The sequence below is a fragment of the Pteropus vampyrus genome, unplaced genomic scaffold, assembly GCF_000151845.1.
Source record: "Pteropus vampyrus isolate Shadow unplaced genomic scaffold, Pvam_2.0 Scaffold50, whole genome shotgun sequence".
Taxonomy (NCBI): Eukaryota; Metazoa; Chordata; class Mammalia; order Chiroptera; family Pteropodidae; genus Pteropus; species Pteropus vampyrus.
This window is the reverse complement of record NW_011888831.1, coordinates 8,123,682-8,148,206: the sequence shown is the minus strand read 5'-3', so window position 1 is coordinate 8,148,206 and position 24,525 is coordinate 8,123,682. Positions and strand designations below refer to the sequence as shown.

Genomic DNA, 24,525 nt, shown 5'->3' with positions numbered 1-24,525 from the left:
AAAATAAAACAAAAGCATGCAAGTGAAAACTATAAGGCATATTAAAAATAAATTTAAGAGAAAGGACAATGAATATGAAAAACTGAAGATTTAGTCAAAAGAATTTAAAACAGATTATCAAAATAACTCTTCACCTTTGACATTAACTTCAAGCCCCTTTCGATTCTAGGTGGTGGCTTTTTATCTAAAATCCCTGCTTCATATGGTGAGACAATGGCAGGATTGATAAATCTGAGGAACATGGCACTTCCTACTGCACCGATGCTGTTCTGAGGGAAACGTTGGCTAACTACCTAAAAAACAAGGAGTTGAGAACTGAATTTACGGTTTTAATTAAAACAAGGAAATAGGAAGAAAAGAGCTTGATGGTTAAACTTTGCATAAAAACTCTGAATCAAAGACTAATCTTCATTACTATTTTTTCCTACTCCCAAAAAATCAGTAAATAAAGTTTATCCTCAATTCTTGACCTCCACTATTTTAAAACATAATGAAGGTATCTAAAAACAAAGAAAAAAGAAAAAAAAGAAAAATCTCACAGATGAGTTGTGTAGACCTGAAAAAAGATCTTAAGTGTATCATTATTTTATACCGCATGTTTGATGAGTAACAAAAACAGACCAAGTTTTCACACAAAGATTATCATATTTTACTAAATTTAACAGACATCATAAGACCAAGAAGCACGCTTCTTAAACAATCTAATACCTAATAGCACATACTTACGTTTTGTTGGGTATCAGGTACAACTGAATTTCTTGAGCAAAATGGTTGCCATATACAAAACAAAACTTAGTTTTCTTAGATTCCTATCGAGAGAAAAAACTTACTTACAAGTAACGTTACTGACAGTTCCTTTTCTTCATCAGAACGCTTTATAATACAAAGATCTACCTATTATTTAAACCATGGAAGAAATGGAATTCTTGGGACCTAAAAGAAAAAAAGGATCCCACCAGCAGAAGAGGAAACCCCTTTATGTATCTCAATTTATAATTCTGTCAAATTATATATATAAAAAAGTTAAAAATGCAAGAAATGGTTGCCCACGATGAAAAACAATGTGAGCCTAATGTTTAAAATGGTTTTATTTTCTCTTTTTCTCTTTATAAAACATTCTATTTTGCAGGTAAAGTAATAGATTGGATTGGAGAAAGTGTTATGAAACTGGCTCAAGCTCTTATCTCTTCCCAAGTGCCTCCTGTTTTAAGTTAATTTATGAAAACGATACTATGAAATTTACATTTTTAGGTAACATACATATTTATTTTTAAGGAACATTTTTGTAATATTTTAATCCCTGTAACTTTTCTTGCTTAGGGTGGCTAACTGCTGCTTAAAGCAGTGGTAACTCTAACGGCAAAGCCACAGCACTCCACTCAGTATTCTGAGTTTCCAGGGATAAATCTGCACTTCAAAGGATACTGGGAAAATGAGAAAACACAATTTATGTGCAGAAATCACATAACTCTAGTTGTCTTCACAATGCCTCAATAAAGTAATACTTGTCATGAATTCACATAGCTCACTGAATCCAGATTAATTCTGGAAAGAATAAGGATGATTTCATTTCATTCTATTCCCTTCATGTAGTATACATTTTAAATGTGTGTGTTCTTATTCAGAGCCTAAAATCTCAAAATACTTTTCTATTATATCTGACAGGGAATTAGTAAAAATAAGACTTTAGAGAATAATTTTTTAAGTCAAAGAAAAAATTTATAAGAGGCGATAACGAAGGAGTTATAACTAAATATTCTCACCTTCATTTAAGCTATGTAGCTCGAAAGCTTCCTCTGTGTTATTATTAGCCCTTTGAGTGCCCTTGCATGAAGAACAACTTCACACTTAAATAAGAGGAAACTGGTGAAAGCAGCTATATATAGCAGCCTTAGTAGAATGGCTCTAAAACCTAAATAATGTTTTAGAGTTATTTTTAGCTGAAATATAGTTTTAGAAATAGAGGAAAGAAGAAACTGCAAGTGCTTTTACTACTCTAGCACAATGTCTGCGAGAGTAAGAACATAAAAATGAACATATACATACACACACAAAAAATTCTTTATACAGGTTCATAATGTTCATAGACCACCACTGCTACTGAGTGGTTCTTTTTAGAACTCCCAAATTTTAATCTTAAAACAGAAGAGTCATATCAACAAATCCACAAAAATTTAAAGCCTTTAAAGAATTAGCAAGAAGGAAGCAGATTAAAAACAGCTTTATATTTAACTTTAAATATGTTGTTTTAAAAAATTAGCATATATTCGTTTTAATCCATTAAAATGCTGAAATGGTTTTTTAAAAAAGCTAAAAGCCAGAGTTGGGTTTCCAAAAAACCAGTTAATTTATAAAATACTAACTTGCTATAAAAGTGTGTTATAAAAATCAATAACTTATATGCATATGAAGAGCTTTTTAAAATAATTTTGAAAATAGCTATTCACTGGTTTTCTTTAGGACAAAAAAGTTTTAAAAGTATGACTCACATTTATACCTGATTTATGCTTACTACTACTCAGTCTCATAATTTAATGAAAATCTGAGTGAATTATTTCCCAAAAGAATACTAAAAAACTTATGAAAAGTACAACTTTACTATCTTCCACATCTTCAAAAATAATTCTTATCAAAACTCACAGTATCCACACCTTGAGAACACACATTGTTTCATGTATCATCTAATTATGTATCTCACTGATGATAATATCACTATATTTCAGAACTAAAACCTGACAAAATGTAATCAATATCAATAAATACTTTTCATTTCACCACTAATTGATACCAATGGAATTTTATTTCATAATATAAACACACTCCAGTGTTTTGTTTTTTTTAAATCTGTAAAAATCCAATTTGGATCCAAAAGACATTCTGTATAAAAGTCAAAGTTGGGCCAGTCTGTATGCTAAAACCAGTTACCCAATCAAGTGTTCCTTTTACTCCTCTTAGTAAACATGTTACAAATAAATGCAGTCATAAACTGTACATCAGCAAGAGGATCACTATCCACACATGCTTAATTACCTGAGTTAGGTAGACAATTAACTTCTCAAAGGAGATTTAATTATACACTATATATGAGTATAATAAACAGAATTATCTATAATATGATTACACAGCTATATACCAGAAACCAGAACTTTCTCTACATGTTTTATATTCCAATCCATGATACATACATACTCTAAAAGAAAGTTAGCTTAATTTTAAAAGAAAAAAATCAGTAGATTGTTAAGCCAATGGCTCCATAAACCGACATTTTAAATTTATAATGGTTATACTGTCTTCATACTTTGAAACATGTTCTAAAATACCTCAAATTACCAATTAGATTCCCTTTGTTTCCATGAGGACCTCATATCACCTGTGCTGAGAAATACATTCCAAAACTCGGTGTTACCCAGAAACTTTAAAAAAAATCTGAAAATAACACTAGTAGAAAAACATTTCAAGGCACAATTTTGGACAAAATCTTAGTTAATAAAGCAATGTTAGGAAGGCTAGAAAACATGCTTTAGAGAAACACAGAAAGCCTGAATTTTAATTTATGTGATATACTATACAATGGCATTAGTAAAACACTGAACAAGAGTGTTAGAAACAGTAAGTTAATTAATTTGATGGTGTATATTATGTTAAACCCACGTATGCTGAGAATTAGAAGGCTGAAGCATTAGAAAGGTTTTTATTAAGCAAGATGAGCATCCAATTCAATTGATCAAATTTGCTTAACAAAAAAGGTAAATCTTGAATGGATATGTATGTCTCTAAATTTTAATTTAGTTCTGAATTTAAAACAAATTTATTCTATGTAAAGCTCAGACAAGGAATAAAAGATGAAACCAAATGTATACTATATGCTGTATTACACCTTTTTTAAGTAAACTACCTATATGACTCCTACATCTTTCTCCAAAATCATTTAGATTATATAAACAAAGATAGTACTCAGCCTGATAAGGATAAGTCATACTGATAACTGCAAATGTAAAATTGATACATATGATATTTTAGACAAATTCCACTTATGGGAAGAAAATCATCTTGACTACCAATTATAATTTTCTTTTTTTTATATTAAGGCAAGTTCATTGAAGCAGAGGGTATATTCATTTCATGTTTGTAAAATGAGGCCTTTCTCTACAAATATGGACTCACTGAGTTTTCCTTTATTTCAAAAGTAGTATGTTCTCAGTCTCAATAGTTCAATATTGATTTTCTCTAAGTTAAAGTGGTTTTACCATTAGGATTTTTATAATAAGCAGAAACATCTAAGTTCTGGTTGGGATGGTCTAGATAAAAATATAAGGAGTAAAAAATACAATTTAGCAACTTTTAGGTAAATTTAGAAAGTGATTCTTTCCCTCATATACTTCTAACAAGAAAAACTTTCACCTCTAGAAAGAAACAACTCACATTACCTACAAACAAGAAGCAAGAATGAAGAGAGTCAGCATTTCCTCAGGCCTTGAAATTAAGTTTCTTTTGCATTCATTTATAATTTAAAAAATAACAATAATAAATTAGACCAGGAATATCCAATGCAACAAATGCCCCCAAAATGCCTTTGGAATAAATCAAACCAAAGGAACACAGAGAATGTTTCAATGTAACTTAATTCCAGGGTTAATTGAAATGAAAGCTATTTTGTGCCAGAATTAGTAGAATGATTTTACAGTGAAGGTCAAATAGGCTGAAGTGAAGATGTTCTTAAACAAACAGCAAAAGATTTTTGTTTTGCTTTGAAAGAAACAGCTAATAAAAAGTTCTCCAAACTTACTGATTTTTTGTTTTCCTTTTTTTCTTTTACTGTAGCTTTATTCAGTAGGGAGTGGCAAGTTGCCTACAGAACAGAGATGAGCACAAACAAGTCACAGCACCAACTACATACAGCAACAAAAACAATGTTGGCTTGTACATAAAATTACACGATCAAATGTAACACAAATGGAATCAACAAAAAATTAGAAATCAACTGGATTTTGAGGGATGAATTTTATTTCCGGATTTTAATTTTTAATATATATATATTTTTTAAGCCAAAACACTAAATATACAGCAAGAAATGTTGAGACAATCATATCTACTATTTCTGGCTATAAATTACAGAAAAGCTCTCCCCAAGTGGATTTGAGGATATTTAATATTTACATTTCGGTTAATTCCTACCTTTTGATAAATTTTATATAAGATCTTGATTATAAGCAGATCACACTATGAAAATACTTCTATGTGTCTACATGAATTTTTTCTTGATATATAAATACTTCTCTGTGTGTCCTTCAATTGACTTAGTTTTTTTTAATAGCTGGCATTGAAAATTAGATTCTACTGATTTAAAAATAAATTTAGATTCTACTGATTTAAAAATAAACATTAAATAATTAAACATAATAGAAAAATTCACTTTAGAGAGTCAGAATTAAAAATCTCTAAGAACGATTACTCTTAAATGTTCACATATTTTTCTGTTTGCAGGCTACTTCCTGAAAAAGTTTTAATCAGAAGAGGTTAAAAGCTCTGCAACATTTGGGAGAAGAATGTTGTTATCAGCTCAACTAGAAGTAAGCATTAATCAATATTAAGGTGAAGAAACTGCAGAGAAAATTATAGAATAAAATTATAAGACTGCTTAAATTTTTTTCACATATTTGACAATTTATAACAGAATGTCTCTAAAAATAATAAAATCTGGAAAAAAAAAAAAAAAAACAACACCAAAAAACCCATGGAGACATATTGGTTTCATCTACAGAGCTCCTTCTAGCCCAAAGAGTCCTTTTAAAATTAAGACTCCTGATTGAAATAGACTAGGAACGACATTTTAAAAATATTTTAAAAACCAAATTAGAATTCTTTAATCCACTATACATGACATTTTATTCTAGGAATTCTGTGCATCCAACACCATAACCCATAATAACTTAGGCTTAAAGTTAGTTTGACCTTTGTTCATCTATCCGTCCATCCATCCATCCATCCAAGTAGTTACTGTGCACCTACATGCTAGATATCATTCTAGGCATTGGGAGAAGGCGGTAAAATATGAAGACACAGTTCTTTTCTCATGGAGCTTTGGTTCACACTTTATATACAAAAGCACTAATGACCAGATATATCATAAAAATGCAATTTTATATATTTTTTTCAATTATAGTCTATAACTATCATAGTCTTAAAAATCTGTGTAAACTACTTCTGTTTAAAGAAGTGGATTTACTGGAAAAAATGATATTTATTTAGAATCATAATATTTAGCTCTTTCTCAGAATTCTCTTACCGTAACTTAGAATATCCTTTCTGGGAATTATTTTCTCATTATTCTAAAACTATCAGGAGGAAAGGCAGAAATAAATACACAAGAAAATGTCTTAATTATAAATCTACACTGTCCACAGTTGGCTGGCTCTCCTTGTATAACCTTCACCCAGTCCACTAAGGAAGGAGGCATATAAATTAAGAGATGTGGTTAAGCATGATTTGGAAAAGACTTAATGGTCAAAAACATGAACTCAAGGAAAAAGAGCTAAAGCTCAGAGAAGTTTATTAGCTAGCAATATTTTCACTTAACTTTCAAAATTTCCCCAGTAGGTCCCAAGCAAGAGCCATGTTTACTAGAGGGGGCGGGGCGAAGAGAAGCCAACAACAGAACAATCGACTACTATTCCTCCCAGCAGAATATAAAAGTACAAAGGTAGCATTATATTACTGCCAAAGTCAAAGGGCAAGAAAAAGCCAGAAGAGGAAAGATGAATAAAAATAAAAGAGCAGACTAAGGGTAAAACTACATTGAAAGGAGATGCAATTAAAGAATATCTTGAGATCAGAGCTTTTTTCCCTATCTTTATTTTTTAACTAGTAAATGTAAAATTTATGTCACATTAAAAAAAATAAAATCTTATTAATAACATAATATACCTTTGCTCCATAATATTCTACATTCCAACAATAAATTTACCGAATAATTCACAATAATGCACCAACACAATATTTAAATAATGTTCTTGAAGAGAATAATTTTATGTGAAATTTTAATATGATTATTCAAGTCTGTTATAGTACAGGATATTTTATTATGGAGTGCTTTAAAAAGTACAATACGTAGCGTTGAATACAATACCAATTCTAACCTGACTCTATTTTCTGAATTATTTTTACCATTTCCTTCCCTTCCTATGAAAGCTGGCAAGAATCTTGTTTACTTGGGTGGATGGAATGGGGGAATTTATTCCTTCATTAAATATTTCCTAAGTACTTACTAAGTGTCAAGCCCTGTTCCTTTCACCTTATCAGAATCATGGTCTCAAGTTGGACTCCAAGTTTTGTCATCCCCAAAAAAAAACAAACAAACATTTTTTTTCTTTTAGGGTGACAATTATATGAAGAATTTCTACTAGAACATGTAATCAGGGAGTCAGTACTCATTCATTTTTTTCCCCCCTTTTTCTAAATTAAATTTCTTGGAGTGACACTGGTTAATATAATTATACAGGTTTCAAGTATACAATTCAATAATACGTTACATGTATACTATATTGTGTGTTCACCATCCAAAGTTAAATTTCCTTCCAAATGTGCACAATCTCGTCTGATCTTGGAAGTTAAGCAGGGTCGGGTTTGGTTAGTACTTGGCTGGGAATACTCATTCACTTTTAACCAGCGAAAGTCAAAGCCACTGCCACTTTTGAAACCCATTTACTCTCTGGAAAAAGAGTTACTACTAGGCCTACCAAGAAGTTGACTTAGACTATTTTTATTATGTGCTCATCATTTCTTGTTTGTTTTTTAAACAGAATTACTGAATTAGATTTAAAGATAAACCTGAATAATGCCCAAACTTAAGAGAAGACATTATTGACTCTAGTAAGCTTCATGTTATAATTAAACCACCCTCTAGTCTCAGATTTAACTAGCTGAAAAAATTATGTGGGGTTCTTCTATGCTGCCTTGAGCTATTTTGAAAAGAAAAAGGCATGATAAATTGAGAGTTTCAATGCTAAGTATGCTTTATCATCTATACATACGGTGAAAAGGTCTTTTTTTTTTTTTTTTTTTTTTTACAGATACCACAGATACATTTTTATAAATAGGAATGAGGGAAAAATTCACACACAGCAGCCTGAAATAGCTTTTTAAAATGGAAATTTCACTGATCTTGCTAATGTCTCTAAGCAACTGAATCCCTGTGCTAAAAAAAAAAAAATGGCTGGGGATGGCTCTGCAGAGATACAAAGGCATGGGTTTTAGTAACTACATAAATTCTTTCCCCTATACCCACCTCTGTCCCAAACTCCAGATCCATTAATGTTTCTTCCAGAATCACAGTTTAAACAAGCTAAATTAATTTGCATTAATCTCCCTTGGAATTAATAAATCATTCCTGAAACTTCATATGCAATTCAAAAACACAGTGGAAGCCATAAAAGAACACAGACCTAATTTCCTCAACAAATAGGGACGATTGCGGATATCTGAAATGAGAAGCATTACTTGCAGTACTAGTGTGAGAAAGTCTAATAATTTGATCTGAATGGTGATGCAATATATTTTATAAATAGCATTCTACATAAAATAAACAGATCACTCTGTTCTGGGAAAACCTGCCACAAACACATTATATCTCTGCACCTCCAACCCCAGTATTACTGAGAAATAACGGACAAACATCACTGTGTAAGTTTAAGGCATACAGCATGATGGTTTGATTTAGGTTCAGGTAACATCCATCTTCTCATATAAGTATTATGAAAAGAAAGAAAAAAGGAAAAAAATTTTCTCCTTGTGATGAGAACACTAGAATTTACTCTCTTAATAACTCTCCTACACATCACACAGCAGCATTAGCTAAAGACATCATGTTGTACATTATACCCCTATTACTTATTTATTTTAAACCTGAAGTTTGTTCCTTTTAACCACATTCCTCCAATTGCCCCTCCTGTCCACCTCTGGTAACCAAAAGTCTGATCTCTTTATCAGTTTCTTTCCACATATAAGTGAGATCACATAGTATTTGTCTTTCTCTGACTTACTTCACTTAGCATAATGCCTTTAAGGTCCATCCATGTTGTCACAGTGGTAGGTAGGATTTCTGAATACTCTATTGCATATAGATATATACACATATACATATATATCACAACTTATTTATCCATTCATCTACTAATGGACATTGAGGTTGTTTCCATGTCTTGGCTACTGCAAATAATACTGCTATGAATATGGGAGTGCACATACTTTTTTGATTTAGTGTTTTCATTTCCTTTGGACATATTCCCATAAGTAGAATTGCTGGATCACATGGTAGTTATATTGGTAATTTTTGAGGATCCTCCATATTGTTTTCCGTAATGGCTGCACCAATTTATCATCTCAACGACAGGGCAAAAGGGTTTCCCTTTCTCTACATCCACACCAGCATTTGTTATCTCTTGTCTTTTTGATGATGGCCATTCTAATGGGACTGAGGTAATATCTTACTGTGGTTTTAATTTGTATTTCCCTAAAGACTAGAGATGTTGAGCATCTTTCATGTGCCTGTTGGCATTTCATTTATCTTCCTGGAGAAATGCCTATTCAGGTCCTTGGCCCATTTTTTAATTGGCTTATTCTTTTGTTATTGCGTTGTATGAGATTTTTATATATTTTTAGATATTAACCTTTTATCGGATATATAGTTTGCAAATATTTTTTCCCATTCTATGGGTCATCTTCTCACTCTGTTGATGGTTTCTTTTGCCGTGCGGAAACTTTTTAGTTTGATGCAATCACACTTATTTTTTATGTTGTTGCTTGTGCTTTAGGTTCATATCCAATCATTACCAAGACCCATGTTAAGAAGCCTTATTCCTATGTTTTCTTCTAGAATTTCAGTTTCAGGTCATACATTTAAGTCTTTAATCCATTTTGAGTTAATTTTTGTGAGTGGTATAAGCTATGTATGGGTCCAGTTTAGTTTCATTCTTTTACATATGAATAGCCAATTATCTCAGTACCATTTATTGAAAACTGTCTTTTCTCCACTGCTTATTCTTGGCTCTCTTGTCAAATATTAGTTGACTATATATGACTATATACATGAGTTTACTTTGTGGCTCTTGATTCTGTTTCATTGGTCTATTCGTCTGTTTTTATGCCAATAACATATTGTTTTGATGACCACAACTTTATTGTATAGCTTGAAATCTGGAAGTGTAATGCTCCCTGCTTTGTCCTTCTTTCTTGAGATTTCTTTAGCTATTCGGGGTCTTCCATGGTTCCATATAAATCATAGGAGTATTTTTTATATTTCTGTAAAAAAAATACCCTTGAAATCTTGATATAAATTACACTGAATATGTAGATGGCTTTTGGTAGTATTTTTAAAAAATATTTATTATCATTTATGCCTACAGCAGCTGGTCTTCCTAGGTGGTCTCTCATCCAAGTACTAACCAGGCCCAACCCTGCCTAGTTTCTGAGATCAGATACTGGGCTTGTTCAAGGTGGCATGGCTGTAGACCATGGACAGTGGCTCCATTGGGGTGCGAACCCAGGACCTGCTACGTGTAAAGCAGACGTGCTAACCACTACACTATGGAACCATGTCCTTTTGGTCGTATTGATTTTTTTAACAATATTAATTTTTCCAAACCAGGAAAGTGTTTGGAAAAATTATTTGTGTTTTCTTTGAATTCATTCATCAATGTCTTATAGTTTTCAGAGTGAAGATCTTTTACCTCCTTTGTTAAATTTATTCCTATTTTATTTTTTTTATGCTATCGTAAATGAGATATATTTCTTTCTTTTTTAGAAAATTCACTACGGCCATGCCACCCTGAATATGCCTGATCTCATCTGATCTCGGAAACTAAGCAGGGTCAGGCCTGGTTAGTACTTAGGTGGGAGACCACCTAGGAAGACCAGGTGCTATAGGCGCTAAAAAAAAAAAAGAAAGAAAGAAAAAGAAAATTCATTCTTAGTATATAGAAATACTACAAATTTTTGTATATTAATTTTTGTATCCTTCAACTTTACTGAATTCATTGATTAGGTCTGACTTTTGTTGTCTTCAGGATTTTCTATATATAAAACCATGACATCTGCAAACAGAGATGATTTTACTCCTTCTCTTTCAATTCTGATACCTTTTATTTTTTTTCTTGCCTGATTGCTCCAGCTAGAACTTCTAGTAATATTCTGAATAGGAGTGATGAGGGTGGGCACTCTGTCTTGTTTCTGATCTTTGAAGGAAAGCTTTCAACCTTTCACCATTGAGTATGATGTTAGCTATGGGCTTGTCCTTATGACTTTAATTATGTTGAGATATGTTCCTTCTATGCCAAATTTGTTAAGAGTTTTTATCATAAATGAATGTTGAATTTTGTCTAATGCTTTTTCTGCAGCTATTGAGATGATCATACGATTCTTTTCTTTCATTCTATTAATGTGATGTATCACACTGATTTGTGTATGTTGAACCATCTTTGCATCCCAGGAATACATCCCACTTGATCATAGTTAGTGGTCCTTTTAATGTGCTGCTGAATTTGCTAGAATTTTATTGAGAATGTGTATATTCATCAGGGATACTGGCCTGTCGTTTTCTATTAGTGTCCTTTTCTGGTTTTGGTGCATCGGGATAATGCTGTCTTCATAAAATGAATTTGAGAGTATTCCCTTCTCTTCAATTTTTTTGGACAGGTTTGAGAAGGATTGGTTTTAATTCTTCTTTATATATTTGATAAAATCACCAGTGAAGCTATCTTGTCCTGGGAATTTCTTCACTGGGAAACTTTAGATTACTAATTCAATATCCTCACTAGTAATTGGTCTATTCGGATTTTCTATTTCTTCCTGGTTTAGTCTTAGTAGATAGTATATCTCTAAGAATTTTTCCATTTCCTTTAGTCTGTCCAGTTTGTTGGCATACAGTTGTTCATGGTAACTTCTTTTGGTCTTTTGAATTTCTGTAGTATCAGTTATAATGCCTTCTTTTTCATTTATAATTTCGTTGATTTGGGTCCTTTTTTCCTTGGTTAATCTAGCTAAGGGTATATCAATTTTATTTATCATTAACAAAGAACCAACTCTTAGTTTGGTTAATCTTTTCTATTTTTGTTCTCTATTTCATTTATTTCTGCTCTAATCTTTATTATTTCCTTTCTTCTGCTAATTTTGGACTCAGTTCTTTTTCTAGTTCCTTAAGGTATAGATTTAGGTTGTTTATTTGGGATCCTTCTTTATTCTTAGTGTTTATTGCTATACATTTCCCTCTTAGAACTACTTTTGCTGCATCCGACAGGTTCTGGTATATTGTGTTTTCATTTTTGTTTATCTCAAGAAACTTTAATTTCTTCTTTGATCCACTAGTTATTCAATTCAGATGTTGTTTAATTTCCATGTGTTCGTAAATTTTCCAGTTTTCCTCTAATTATCAATTTCTAGTTTCATGTCATTGTGGTCAGAGGAGATACTTGGTATTATTTCAATCTTTCTGAATTTACTAAGATTTGTTTAGTGGCTTAATATATGGTCTATCCTAGAAAATATTGTGTGTGTTTGAGAAGTACTGTGCTGTTGTTAAACAGAATGTTCTGTATATGTCTGTTAGGTGTATATATGGTATTATTCAAATCTGTTTCCTCATTGATTCTCTTGATGATTTATCTATTGTTAAGAGGTGGGTATTAAAGTACCCAACTATTACTGTATTACTGTTATTTCTCATTTTAGCTCTGCTAGTTTTTACTTTATATATTTAGGTGCTCCAATGTTGGGCACATAAATACTTACAATTACTATGTCTTCTTGATGTATTGACCCCTTCATCATGATATAATGACTCTGTCTCTTTTCACTATATTTAGCTTAAACTTTCTTTTGTCTGATATAAATAAAGCCCGAAACAGCTTTTAAAAATGGTAATTTCACTGATCCTGCTAATGTCTCTAAGCAAATGAAGCCTTGTGCTAAAAAACAAATGACTGGGGATGACTCTGCAAAGAAAGAGACACAAAGGCACGGGTTTTGGTAAATGCATACATAAATTCTTTTTCCTGGATTTTTAAACTCCAGATCCACTACTGTTTCTTCCAGAATCACAGTTTAAACAGGTGAAGTAGATTTGCATTAATCTCCTTGAAATGAATAAGTCATTCCTGAAACTGCGTATGCAATTCAAAAACACAGTGGAAGCTGTAAGATATGAATTTCCTCAACAAGTAGGAGATAACTGTGGACATCTGAACTCAGAAGCATTGTTTGCATTGCTAGTGTTAGAAAGTCTAATAATTTGATCTGAATGATACAATATATTTTATAAGTAGCATTCCACATAGTTTGTCCTAGGAAAACCTGACACAAACACATGTATCATAAGAAAACAAAATTATAGATCAAGCACTTCATAATGCAAAATGCAAGGAGTAGACCTACCTCATATGTCAAAGGCCCTACGAGTAATTTAGGCAAAAGATAACCCCCCAAATTCCATAATATATCTTATTTCAACTACATTCATTATACCCAATAGATTTGGTGCATCATAAACATGCTCTCAATGTAAGAAAAATTTATTATTTTTAAAGCACCTCCTTAAAATACTTCAGACTGTTTCCTAAGCAATAGTTAAATTTTTTTCAAAGCCAATCCTAGCAACAATTCTTAATGTATTACTCATCCAAATTGACTCAGTATTATCAACTATCCACCAGCAATAGCTAAGTTCCTCTTTGGTAAAACATTATTTCAAGTTACTTTTGGATTAACAATGGTGATCTCTAACCTTAAGCATACCTGGTATAAACAGTGGCACACACTTCGAAGCTGAGGGGGGAATTCTGAGGAGGAACTGATGATAGCATGGAAGAACTTTTCAGTCATCTGAAGGAGGTTGCGCTGGTTTTCCTCAAGGCTCTCTGACTGTTCTAACCTAAAAAAAAACAAACAAACAAACGGTAAAATCAATTAAATACAAATAAAAACACTCCATACAAGAGATCCCTTAAGAGACATTCAGCCAAATACAGTGTTTGAACTTTATTGGCATCCTGATTTGAACAAACCAACTACAAAAAAGGCAATTTCGAAAACTATAAAAATTCTTATGCTCTTATATTCTCACAAATTTAGTAAATGATTTTTAATTTCTTTTTTTTGTCTTGTCAATCTAGTAGTTAAAAAAGGGCATTTCATGTTTTTAACTTTTGGTTCCATGACTTCTGGTAAAGTCAGAAATGTTTTCATATATTTTGTGGCCATTCATGTTTCCCTTGTTTTGAACTTTCACATCCAGTCTACTAGGTGTCCCTCCTATCAGTACCTAAAACTCAGTTTGCCCAAAATTAACTGATTTTTCCTCCTACTCTTCTACCTTATCCTGTGCTCCCCATGTTGTCAATAGCACCATCACTATCTCAATCACATCATTCTGGTGACCTCTGATGTCACTTATGCCTGCTGTACTCCCCACATCCAATCAGGGTTGCTAATTCTTCAGTATGACCTCTAAAGTCTTGTTGTGACTAAAGGCAGGCATTTGGAGGGCAGACTTACTAGGTTTAAATATCAGCTCTATCGCTACTGATAATTTTGGCTTTGGTCAAGATAATGTCTCTGGGCCTCAAACTTTTTGCATCAAGAAGACAAGAATAATAATTCTGCCTACTTTATGGGATTTAAATTTCACCCAATGGCTCTCAAATCCACAGAGCTTTACTAGAGCTCACCTGGCATAATGTGAACTCTCAAAACGTTATCACCTAGGAAACTCATCACATAACTCCTCTACTAAATTATGAAGTCCTTGAAGGAAGTAGTCATCTTTGTCCCCTTAAAAACTGGCACAGTACCTTAATAAGCAAGTATTGATTTCTACACTAATTTACATATCACATAATAAATACTTGGACATTTCAAGTCATCATTTCAGATTCCGTGCAGCTCACTGTGTGGTGCAGCATATGGATATAGTAAGAGTTCAGAAATTAATGTGGATACAAGGTAGGAAAGAATTCATGGGATAGGTGAGTTCTAAAAGAAGGACGGAATTTGCACAGGCAAAAAGAAGTAAGGGTAATTCAGAAAGAAGGAGTAGGCAGAGCAAGTACTCAATTCAATTCAATAAACATTTACACACATCTGCTATGTACCATCATAGTGCCAAGTGCAGAGGATTCAACAATACTTGGCCTTTAACCTCTTCAAAGAGGGGAAAGACATGCAGACACTAGGTAATGAGGACAATAATTCAAGGATAAAGGCAAAACAGCAAACCAGAAATAGACATAATTAATTTACAGGGCTAGTGGTTTCTAGGAAGCCAGAGGCAGAAAATGAACTTGAAATATATGGAGAACTGAAAAGAGAATGGTCTAACTATGGGGACTATATGAGGGAGATCAGTAAAGAAGCCACAACAGTAATTCGAATTAAGAGATATGGAGAGCATACCTCCAGTTTCGTGGTATGCAAGTTTAATAATTTATTTAACAACGCCAGAAGGAATTCCTAGAAACCTTGAGAGTTGTCTACTTTGTGGGAACTTTTTCTTAATAAGTCAACCTTGTAGCAGGTATGCTGCAGTTAGTTTCAGGCGTCCCTCTGAAACAATACTTTCTAACCACAGTGCTCTCTTGTCTCCCACATGCCAATAACAATTTTTGGGCTTTTCCATTAATTCTGATCTCTAAAGAAGTTCTGTATATAATTATCTAAGTGCTTGTATAAAACTTTTCCCTTTGTTAGAATTTCAAAGAAACAGCCTTTTTAAAAAAATTGTACTGTTGTCCTATTTTTAATTTTATTGATTTCCAATCTCATTTTTCTTTGCTTCTGCCTGCTTTAGGTTTATATTGCTCTTCTCTAATTTTTTAAGGTGAAAGTTTGTTGATTTCTAGATCCTTCTTTTCTCATGTATGCATTTCATGCTATAAATGTCCCTCCTAGCACTGCTTTCACCACCTCCCACAAACTTTGATAAGATGTACTTTCATTTACTTAGTTTTTCTTTTCTTCTTTGCATTATGGTCTGAGAAATTTCTATTGACATCTTCAAATTTACTGACTCTTTCCTTAGTTGTATCCAGTCTACTGATGAGCCCATCAAAGGCATTCTTCCTTTCTGTTAGAATGTTTTTGATTTCTAACATTTCCTTTTGATTCTTTCTTAGTGTTTTCATCTCTCTGTTTATATTACCCACCTATTCTTGCAAATTGTCGACTTTTTTACACTAGAACTCTTAACATATTAATCCTAGTCTCTAATTCCAAAATCTCTGCCATATCTGAATCTGGTTCTGATGCTTGCTTTGTCTCTTCAGACCATGATTTTTTAATTTTTATTTTTACCTTTTAGCATTCTCTGTAATTTTTTGTTGCAAGCCAGATCCAAGATATGCTGGGTAGCAGGAACTGAGATAAACAGGTCTTTAGTGTAAAGTTTAAGTTAATTTGGCTAGGACTTAGGTTATTTAATGTTTACTGTAGCTATAGATGTTAATTTCTTCCCGTGTCCTTGTTTTTGTCTTCATAGTTGTCCTTGGCTTTCACTAGAAACTTCTTGCAGCGTCTCTTGGTTTTGGCTCTCTCAGCTGTAATCCACTGTTAATTCAGTGGAGTCCTGCTGATGTGGTTGTGAGGTATTGTTTTACGGGGCCCTGGGCTGTGACCTTCAGCAGTTTCTTAGCCATTTTTTTCTCCCTTTCTGTGAGACAAGAAGGCTAGAGGGGGCTGAAGGTGGCTAACTGCCCATCCTCCAGGTCAGATAAGGCTCTGGTAAAGTAGTTTACCTTGTGGGCAGGCTTTTGTAAGGGAAAAAAGAATACTATGGGCATACTTCAAAATGGTTAATTTTCCTCTTCCCCTGTCCAGAGCACAAGGGGATTTTCCTCCCCTCTTCACCATGAGAACCTGGTAGGACTTCTACAAGTAAAACTCAAGAAGTGTGGAGATCCCCTTAAGATAGGGCTCCCAAAGGTTTTAACTCTCAAGCTAATCTACACTCAACCTCCAGTAATTTGTCATTTATGTTGTAAGTGTCCTACCAGTTACTGGTTCCAGAAGCAGTCTTCTGGTTAATTTAGGGATTCTCTGTATTTGCTTGTCTCTCCCGCTTTTGAAGTGGTAACGGTTTGCCCTGTAACTTCAATTCTCTGATGGATCTAAGAGTTGCTGATATTGTTTTCAGCTTTTCCTTGTTGTGAACACAGGAGTGTCAACTTCCAAGCTCTTTACATGTCAGAGTGGACCTCAGTTTGATTCTAAGTAACCTGAATATAATAGGTTTTTCATCTAGTTTTCTTACCTGTACCACAGTACTTGGTACAGTAGATTTCTTTTAGGCAGTAAGTCATTCTTTAACCTTTAGAAAGTAAAATTGCCTAATGGTAACAAAACACAAGATAGTGTTAAAAGAATGTTGCTTTTAAGTTTTTAAACTATAACTATTTAACTATTTTAATGATAACTGGCTAATTAGTGCCAGGGTTCTGATTAGATTTTACAGTTGATACTTCATTACAGGATGTGTAAAAAATATCGACTGATAAAAAGCTGCTAAATAAAAATTGTTTAGGAAAAGCAACCATCCAGAAACTCTGGACTTAAGATAAAAAATAAAATAATGTTAAGGTCCTAACTGAAAAACAGACAAGAGATGTACCTTAGAAAAAATAAGCATAAACATTTAAAAGTCACTCATTCAACAAATATTTATAAAATGTCCACTCTAAGCCAGATACCATGTTACCATGTTTATATCCTTTAGAGGATATAACGATGTACAAAATGTAAAAGAGTCAACAGTATAGAGAGGAAATAAATTCAATGATGGTATAGAATGAAGAAAAAAATTATTTCTTTGTGCAAGTATAGTATGTGTACATGGACGGCACCTGGTGACAGGCAGAAAGCTTCACAGAGATGGTGGTTTTTAACCTGTATCTTGCAATACCCTTTGGTCTATTTCCTTTCTAAGTCACTCTTCATTATAGGAGGAGGGGTGAATCAGGAAAAAAAAAAAAAAAGCCAAGCATGCTCAGCTCAGTGCCATCCCCTCCACTCTAGGTATGTCTGCCAGCATAAAAGATGTACTCTGGTCTGCTCTCCACTTGTGTGGTAAAAGCCTGCTAGCCCCTTTGAGGTAAGTTTGTAGCTATCCACTTGTGCAAGATGGGTAGATGAGTGTAATTCAAGGTGAAGTGTCAGCAAGCCTATCTGCCCACAGGATCTAAAACCACATTCTCTAATTATTTTCATCAGAAATAAAGGTGATAGCTGATTCCTGAATGCTTCTCCTTCCATTGCTCCTCCCTCTACCCGTTTGGTTTTGAACTTGGGCAGGGAAGAGGAAAATTATTAGGCATCTCTGACCTGAAAGAACCCCATGTGTCAAGCCTCTTAAAAATATGTAACATATGTATATTTCATTGGAGCTAACGTACAGAGAACACATGAAAGAATGACAAAAAGTGATAGTGGATTATAGTCAGACAGCTAGAGAGCTCTGTACTTTATCTTGCAGTCAGTGGGGAACAATTGATGGTTTTTAAGAAGTAAAGTGACAAAAAGATTTAGGTTTCAGAATAATTCCTACAGCAAATAACCTGAAAATGAAAAAACAAAAACAAAAACAAATGCTGGGACAACAATTAGGGAGTTACTGCAAATGTCAATGGGATCAATATGCTATTGGCTAAATAGTGATATAGCCAAACTATGAAATATTATGCATCAGTTAAAAAGAATGATACATACACATACATGCATGCACGCATGCACACACACACACACACACACACACACACACAGAAAAATCTAAGACATAATGTTAAGTCAAAAAGATTAAGTTGCAAAACCATGTAGGCAATATATTACCATTTATATTAAGCACTCACATTAGTTTCTACACTACATATATATATGCAATGCATTGAAAAAGGGCAGAACAGACTAAACTAGTAAAATTACTCTATCTCTGGAGGTGATAGTCAGACACCTTTAATATTTGCAATTTTTTAAGAAAATATATTTGTAACTTTCATAATTAAAAACTAAGTTTAAGAACCAAGAGGAGAAACTGTGAGGGCAAGGCTCAACTACTGTACAGTGCCTCTACCGAGACCCTACCATTGTAGTGGTAGTGACAAAATGGAGAGCAGTTGTAGATGAGAGGACAACAAACCTGGTAGGATCCACTTCAAAGCTAACATGCTGCCAATCAGAAGAAGTAATCACGATTCGTAACAAAGGATCTAGGAGTTTTTGTAGGTAGGTAGCACCATATACCTAAAGAAATACACGAGTAAGAATTTATTATGCCTGATCCAAATATCTTAAAGACATTCTGCTCTGTACATGCTGTACATAAGTACTGCCTGACAGACCTCTGCACAAAAATAGATGAATGAATACAAACCTTGAAACAGAAGGTCATTATTTTACTAGCTAGGCTGTTGCCTCGGAAAAGAGTCTGCATGGAGTCTGCCAATTCTACCTCCTTAGAAAACATGTTCCAGAGCAGTTGGTAGAGTAAATGCCGAGAATCAAATAGAGTCACTAGAACTCGAGCTAATTCATCCTGAAAACAAAACAAATTGTGTTTGTATGAACGATCTCATTTTTTCTTAAGCAGGACTGAGGCAAATCCAAAACTGACAATCATGTATTGAAGCAAGGTAAATGGTGACTGATTAATTTTCCCCTGGGATTTATCTGTGTACATATGTCTATGATAGATGACTATTTCTATACACCTTACAATAGCTGTTAATTCTAAGGATTAACTGGTGAAAGATAAGAGAGGTCTAAGCTTTAACAGGAGACAGAAAAACAATCCAGATTTGGCTTAAACTGAGTGACAAAATGAAAGAGAGCAGAAATAGAAGATGATGGCAGAGTCTACTTTGACATGCACATATCTTTTTCTCAGAAAATTAGTGAGCAGGAATAAGGCGTTGGTGACCACAAGAGCTCTACTCTTTTCTTACATGGTCAGGGGAACTCAGTGAACACTGAACCTGTGCTGGGCAGAGAAACAACAAAAATGTAAAGACTACAGAACTTGCAGGAAGTGAGGAAAAAGACTGAGGCTGTGCATTCGGAACCAAGAGATTAGCAAGATTTATGTACAAAGCAGGGGTGGGAGGCTAATTTCCATCTAGTACCTAAATGATTGCCCTCATGATTTCTCATAGTACAATATTTTTTTGGTATACTCAAGAAAAATGATGTGATAGTAAATCACTGTTTAACCTCATATTCTGGGAAGAAATTTAAAGAGAACGAGGAGACAAGTTCTCTGCTCTCATGGAGCTCACATTCTGGTAGAATGAGAATAAATAATCAAATAAAGATGATAATTTCACATAGTGAATAAATGCTGCTAAGAAAATGTAACAAGATAATGTGACAGAATGAATGTGGGTGTGGTTTTGATTGCATAGCCAGAAAAGACCTCACTAAGAAAGTGACATCTGAACTGAAACCTGAACAAGAAGTTGGCCATGTGAGATCAGGGAAGAAGCGTTCCAGGTGGTAGAGGTGGCAGCAGTAAGGGCGCTCTAGGGTGGAAATAACCCTAACATGTCTGATGGCCAGTGTGGTTTAAATTTGGTGAACAAGAAGGAAAATGGCATAAGATGATGTCAGAAATGAGGCAGGGTCCAGATTGGGTAAAGCCCCATAGGCCAGAGTTAGAATTTTAATTTAAGTATGAGGAAAAAGATCCTACAGTGTTTAAGCATAAATAAATCTACAGGTAACGACACATTATCTTATTAGGTATAATTTACTAAAATAAAATCATTTTTTGGTATAATATAAACTGATTAGCTTTTTAACAGAGAAAGGGACAATCCTTCCTAAATTTTTAGCATTTATTATTAAGAATGGCATAGTTTTATTAAGAAATTTTTTATTAAGAGCTAAAAAAAGAGCCATATTATGTCTTCAGTGTTTAAAACAAGAAACATCTTAATTTCAAACATAGAGTGCTTAAAATTTTAAAAAACTGTACAATGCATTATAGAAAAAAGTTATGAATTGAAGATCGTCAACAGGCACAAGCCTTGAATTCTAGTTCTATAGCATTACTAACAACTAAACATGAGATTTAACCCCAAGTATCTCATTTAGTATATGAGGGCACCAGACCAGATCAGTGGTTTTAATTTTCTTCTGATTAGTGTTTAAATGGAATTTTTCAGTGGGACAGGTAAGAAGTTTGAGTTTTATTTTAAGCATGAAGAATAAGATCCTCATACTTAAGGTAAGAATATTACTGAGGTCGAGAAGGTCCAACCACTTCCCCACAGCTGAAAATCACTCAAATAATATCTGAAGTTTCTTCCAGCTCTAAAGTTTTAGCAATTCATTCAATAAAACACTTATTGAACGAATAAAATTTGAACCATCTGCTATGCACCAGACACTCTTCTTTCCCACTTACTCAATGAACTTACCCACTGAGAACAAGGGACCACATTGGCCAGAGCCATAGCTATAGGAAGTTCTCCCTGATCACCCATCATCGTGACCAATTCCACCAGTCTCTCAAACCGATCTGCCAACACCGTTTCTGCAAGTGTGTCAAATTCTGTGCCTTGCTGGAGGATTTTTGTCAGAACTTCCATAAATGTGGCTCTTGTCTGGAGATCTTTGTGATAACCTAAACCTGACATGAACAGATAGATGTAAATTTACTAACAGGCCTTGCTGAAGTAATTTTACTGGTCTCACATGCCAATCTCTAAGTTTTAAATTTCTATATGAAGCTCTCATTTTATCTCACCTATGGAGTGCATGAGGCCACTGTCCACGTTAGCATTGAGTAAGTTTGACATTGCAAGGACCGTACAGTGCCTCAATGATGCCAGCCTCCGAGACATGCCACGTTTCCTGCCACCTGTTTGTGCATTTTCATCTTCAACTTCACTACAGTCATTCAAAAGGTTCATAAACAATGTGAAATACCTGAGAAATAAAAAGACTGACCCTTACACAGTGAAGGGCACATCAACCAGAAAGCTAATCAGACATTCTGAAACCATCATATGCGCATCAAATGAGTGGCCATGTTTATCTGCTTCTCTCCAGTCTTAGGGTAATCAGCCAGCGTGGGTCATTACAAAGTATGCTGTGTTGAATATGATTTTATCCTGACAAAGCTCAGTACATATTTCATAACATAAACATCACATTGATGCAATGTTTCCTGGTAAATGTATCACTTTTAATGTTCAGCATATAAAATTAGTGGTCCAAATAGGTGATCTGGGTTACATTGCCTTAATGCAACCTGGCTTATATATCATCAATAAAAATTCACTGATCAGATTACTTTCTTCAAAAACCAGTTGTTTTCCTGTCCCACTCCTATGATAAGGAATATTGCTTCACGCATATGTTATATTTTATGAGACAGCAGCCGATGGCCATTACACCAAAGCAGTGATGTCCATTTTCGAAATATAAGCATTTACAATTTTGATTATATTTTGTTTTGTTGTGTGTGGGACTCTGGTTTTTGCTTTCTGTTTTTGGTGACTGAAATTTACTTAAGAAATAACTGTGATTTGGCTTCCATTAATTCCACACCATCTCCTTCCTCAGGCTGCAGCGGGAGACCAGCCAGGAGTGAAACTACTGCTTCCATGCTTGCCTGGTCCAAATCTCTGAAGAAAAAATATTTAAAGACCATAAATATTTCAGGTTCTTCAACTCCACCTTCCCATCAAATAACCTTCTTCCTAAAAGACACAAACTTTAGGAACTACCTATTTCATTAAATAAATTATTAGGACAACCTAAATAATTTGAGTTAATATGCAGATCCCAAAATGCAAAAACATTTCAAGCTGAAGAGAGGATGATAATAACTTTCTTCAAAGTAATCTTGGCAAAATGACTACTTTAAATCAAAAACATGCACTACAAAATTAAGCCTAGGTAAAGAAATATATGTGAATAGTTATTAAGTAGTTCATGGCATTTAATTATTTTCTAATATGTGGCAATAAATATTTATCATTAGAGCAAACTTAAGCAATTACTTTTTAGAATGACTCAAAATAATTAAGTTTTTTGAATAATACTTTTATCTATATAATCACAAAATACAATATAAGGTTTTATATAATTTTCCAATAACTGTATACAATAATTGTATACTTCCTAAATAGAAATTAACTTTCTAAACTTAACACACACTCTCACAAAAAAAGTAAAGATTAATATCTTTACCTAATTCAAATGCAAAAGCTCGAAATCCAGAAAAACAATTTCAATATACATAAAATATATATGTAATAGTTATAATGCAGTAGTATTAACGGCCAAAGTAAATCTGCTAATACTTAAGGGTCATTCTCTTTTTTACCTCGTTAGACATTTTACATCATCATCCGCAGCTTGGTTTGATGTTCCCATAACCCAGTCTGTCAAGTATTCAACCATCTTATTCCTATAGAATAGCAGAGAAAAGGAAAAATAGCATTTTTTTTAAAGTCACGCATACACCTTTTTAAATAGTGCACACAATGTGCCAAGTCATCTAGGCAACACAACAATTTTATAAAAGAGATATTGCTATCACAAATTTAACAGAAGGAGATATACACAGGCAACTTGGATACTGATCTTCCACGTCAGTCCTTAGTTATGGTTATCAGTTTGGAAACCGAATCAAATTCTTAATTCAAGCACATCATAATTTTAGAAAAAGGGAGTGCTATCACAGGCACAAAGCTTTGGGAAATTTGAAAAGACATGAAGAGAAAGCAAACAGGTAAAACGCTCCTTTCCCACCTCTCCTCCCACCACTTCCCATGATAACCAGGTATCTATTTTTCTGTACTTCATTAACATAATAAGATTTAGAAGACCATACTTTGTTCTTTTAAGAACTTACCTAAATTTCATTTCTTGACAAAATGAGAGGTCATCTCTCCTTGCCATCATTACCTCAACTAATTGACATAGTTTCGTTTTTATTTGAATTGCATGGACCATATTCCCAAGTACACGAACATATCTATTTAGACGCAGAAATATTCAAAAAATTATCAGATATAAACAAAAGAGAAGGTTTTATAAATGTTTTAATCTCTAAGTAAAATGATTAAATGTAACTATAAAAACTGCAAGTTTTTTATTTTATTAATATGAGAACAAACATAACTTCTGGTTACCTTACTGTCACACCCCAATTTGGGTGCAACAAAGGATAGCAAATAACTTCATTAATAATTACTAATACCAATGTGTTTCTGCTACACTTCAGTAGAATGCTTACCTGACCAAATTTAACATCATTGTTTCAATGCTAGCTTGCCCCAGATGTTCGGAGCTGCCTTCGGTATGATTATCTAGTAAATTCTTCATTATAGCTATGGTTTGCTCTACAAATTGAGTATTGGTGTCAGTCAATAAAACCTACACAAAGGACAAAATACAAATGAAATCAATGCACAGCCAACAGACCAGAGAGATGAAGTTGCCCTATCTGAATGTATATATATGCAGAAATGCACCTACAGACAT

General features: G+C 33.5%; 1 protein-coding gene and 1 pseudogene across 4 annotated transcripts in view; one reads left to right on the top strand and one right to left on the bottom strand.

The window, feature by feature from the left end:
• NF1 (neurofibromin 1) overlaps window positions 1–24,525 on the bottom strand; it is a 210,001-nt gene that overhangs the window by 97,469 nt on the left and 88,007 nt on the right. For 3 of the 4 annotated variants that reach the window (XM_023530595.1, XM_023530594.1, XM_011360009.2), the window contains exons 22-32: window positions 24,278–24,417; window positions 23,894–24,016; window positions 23,363–23,446; window positions 22,542–22,658; window positions 21,776–21,957; window positions 21,447–21,658; window positions 19,403–19,564; window positions 19,169–19,272; window positions 13,783–13,918; window positions 4,787–4,849; window positions 135–293 (exon numbers count right to left, since the gene is read on the bottom strand). In XM_023530595.1, the coding sequence (XP_023386363.1) occupies window positions 135–293; window positions 4,787–4,849; window positions 13,783–13,918; window positions 19,169–19,272; window positions 19,403–19,564; window positions 21,447–21,658; window positions 21,776–21,957; window positions 22,542–22,658; window positions 23,363–23,446; window positions 23,894–24,016; window positions 24,278–24,417 (1,482 nt within the window). The remainder of the gene's footprint in view (window positions 1–134; window positions 294–4,786; window positions 4,850–13,782; window positions 13,919–19,168; window positions 19,273–19,402; window positions 19,565–21,446; window positions 21,659–21,775; window positions 21,958–22,541; window positions 22,659–23,362; window positions 23,447–23,893; window positions 24,017–24,277; window positions 24,418–24,525) is intronic. The other variant, XM_011360010.2, reaches the window with a different exon arrangement.
• LOC111739549 lies at window positions 10,805–10,923 on the top strand (annotated as a pseudogene).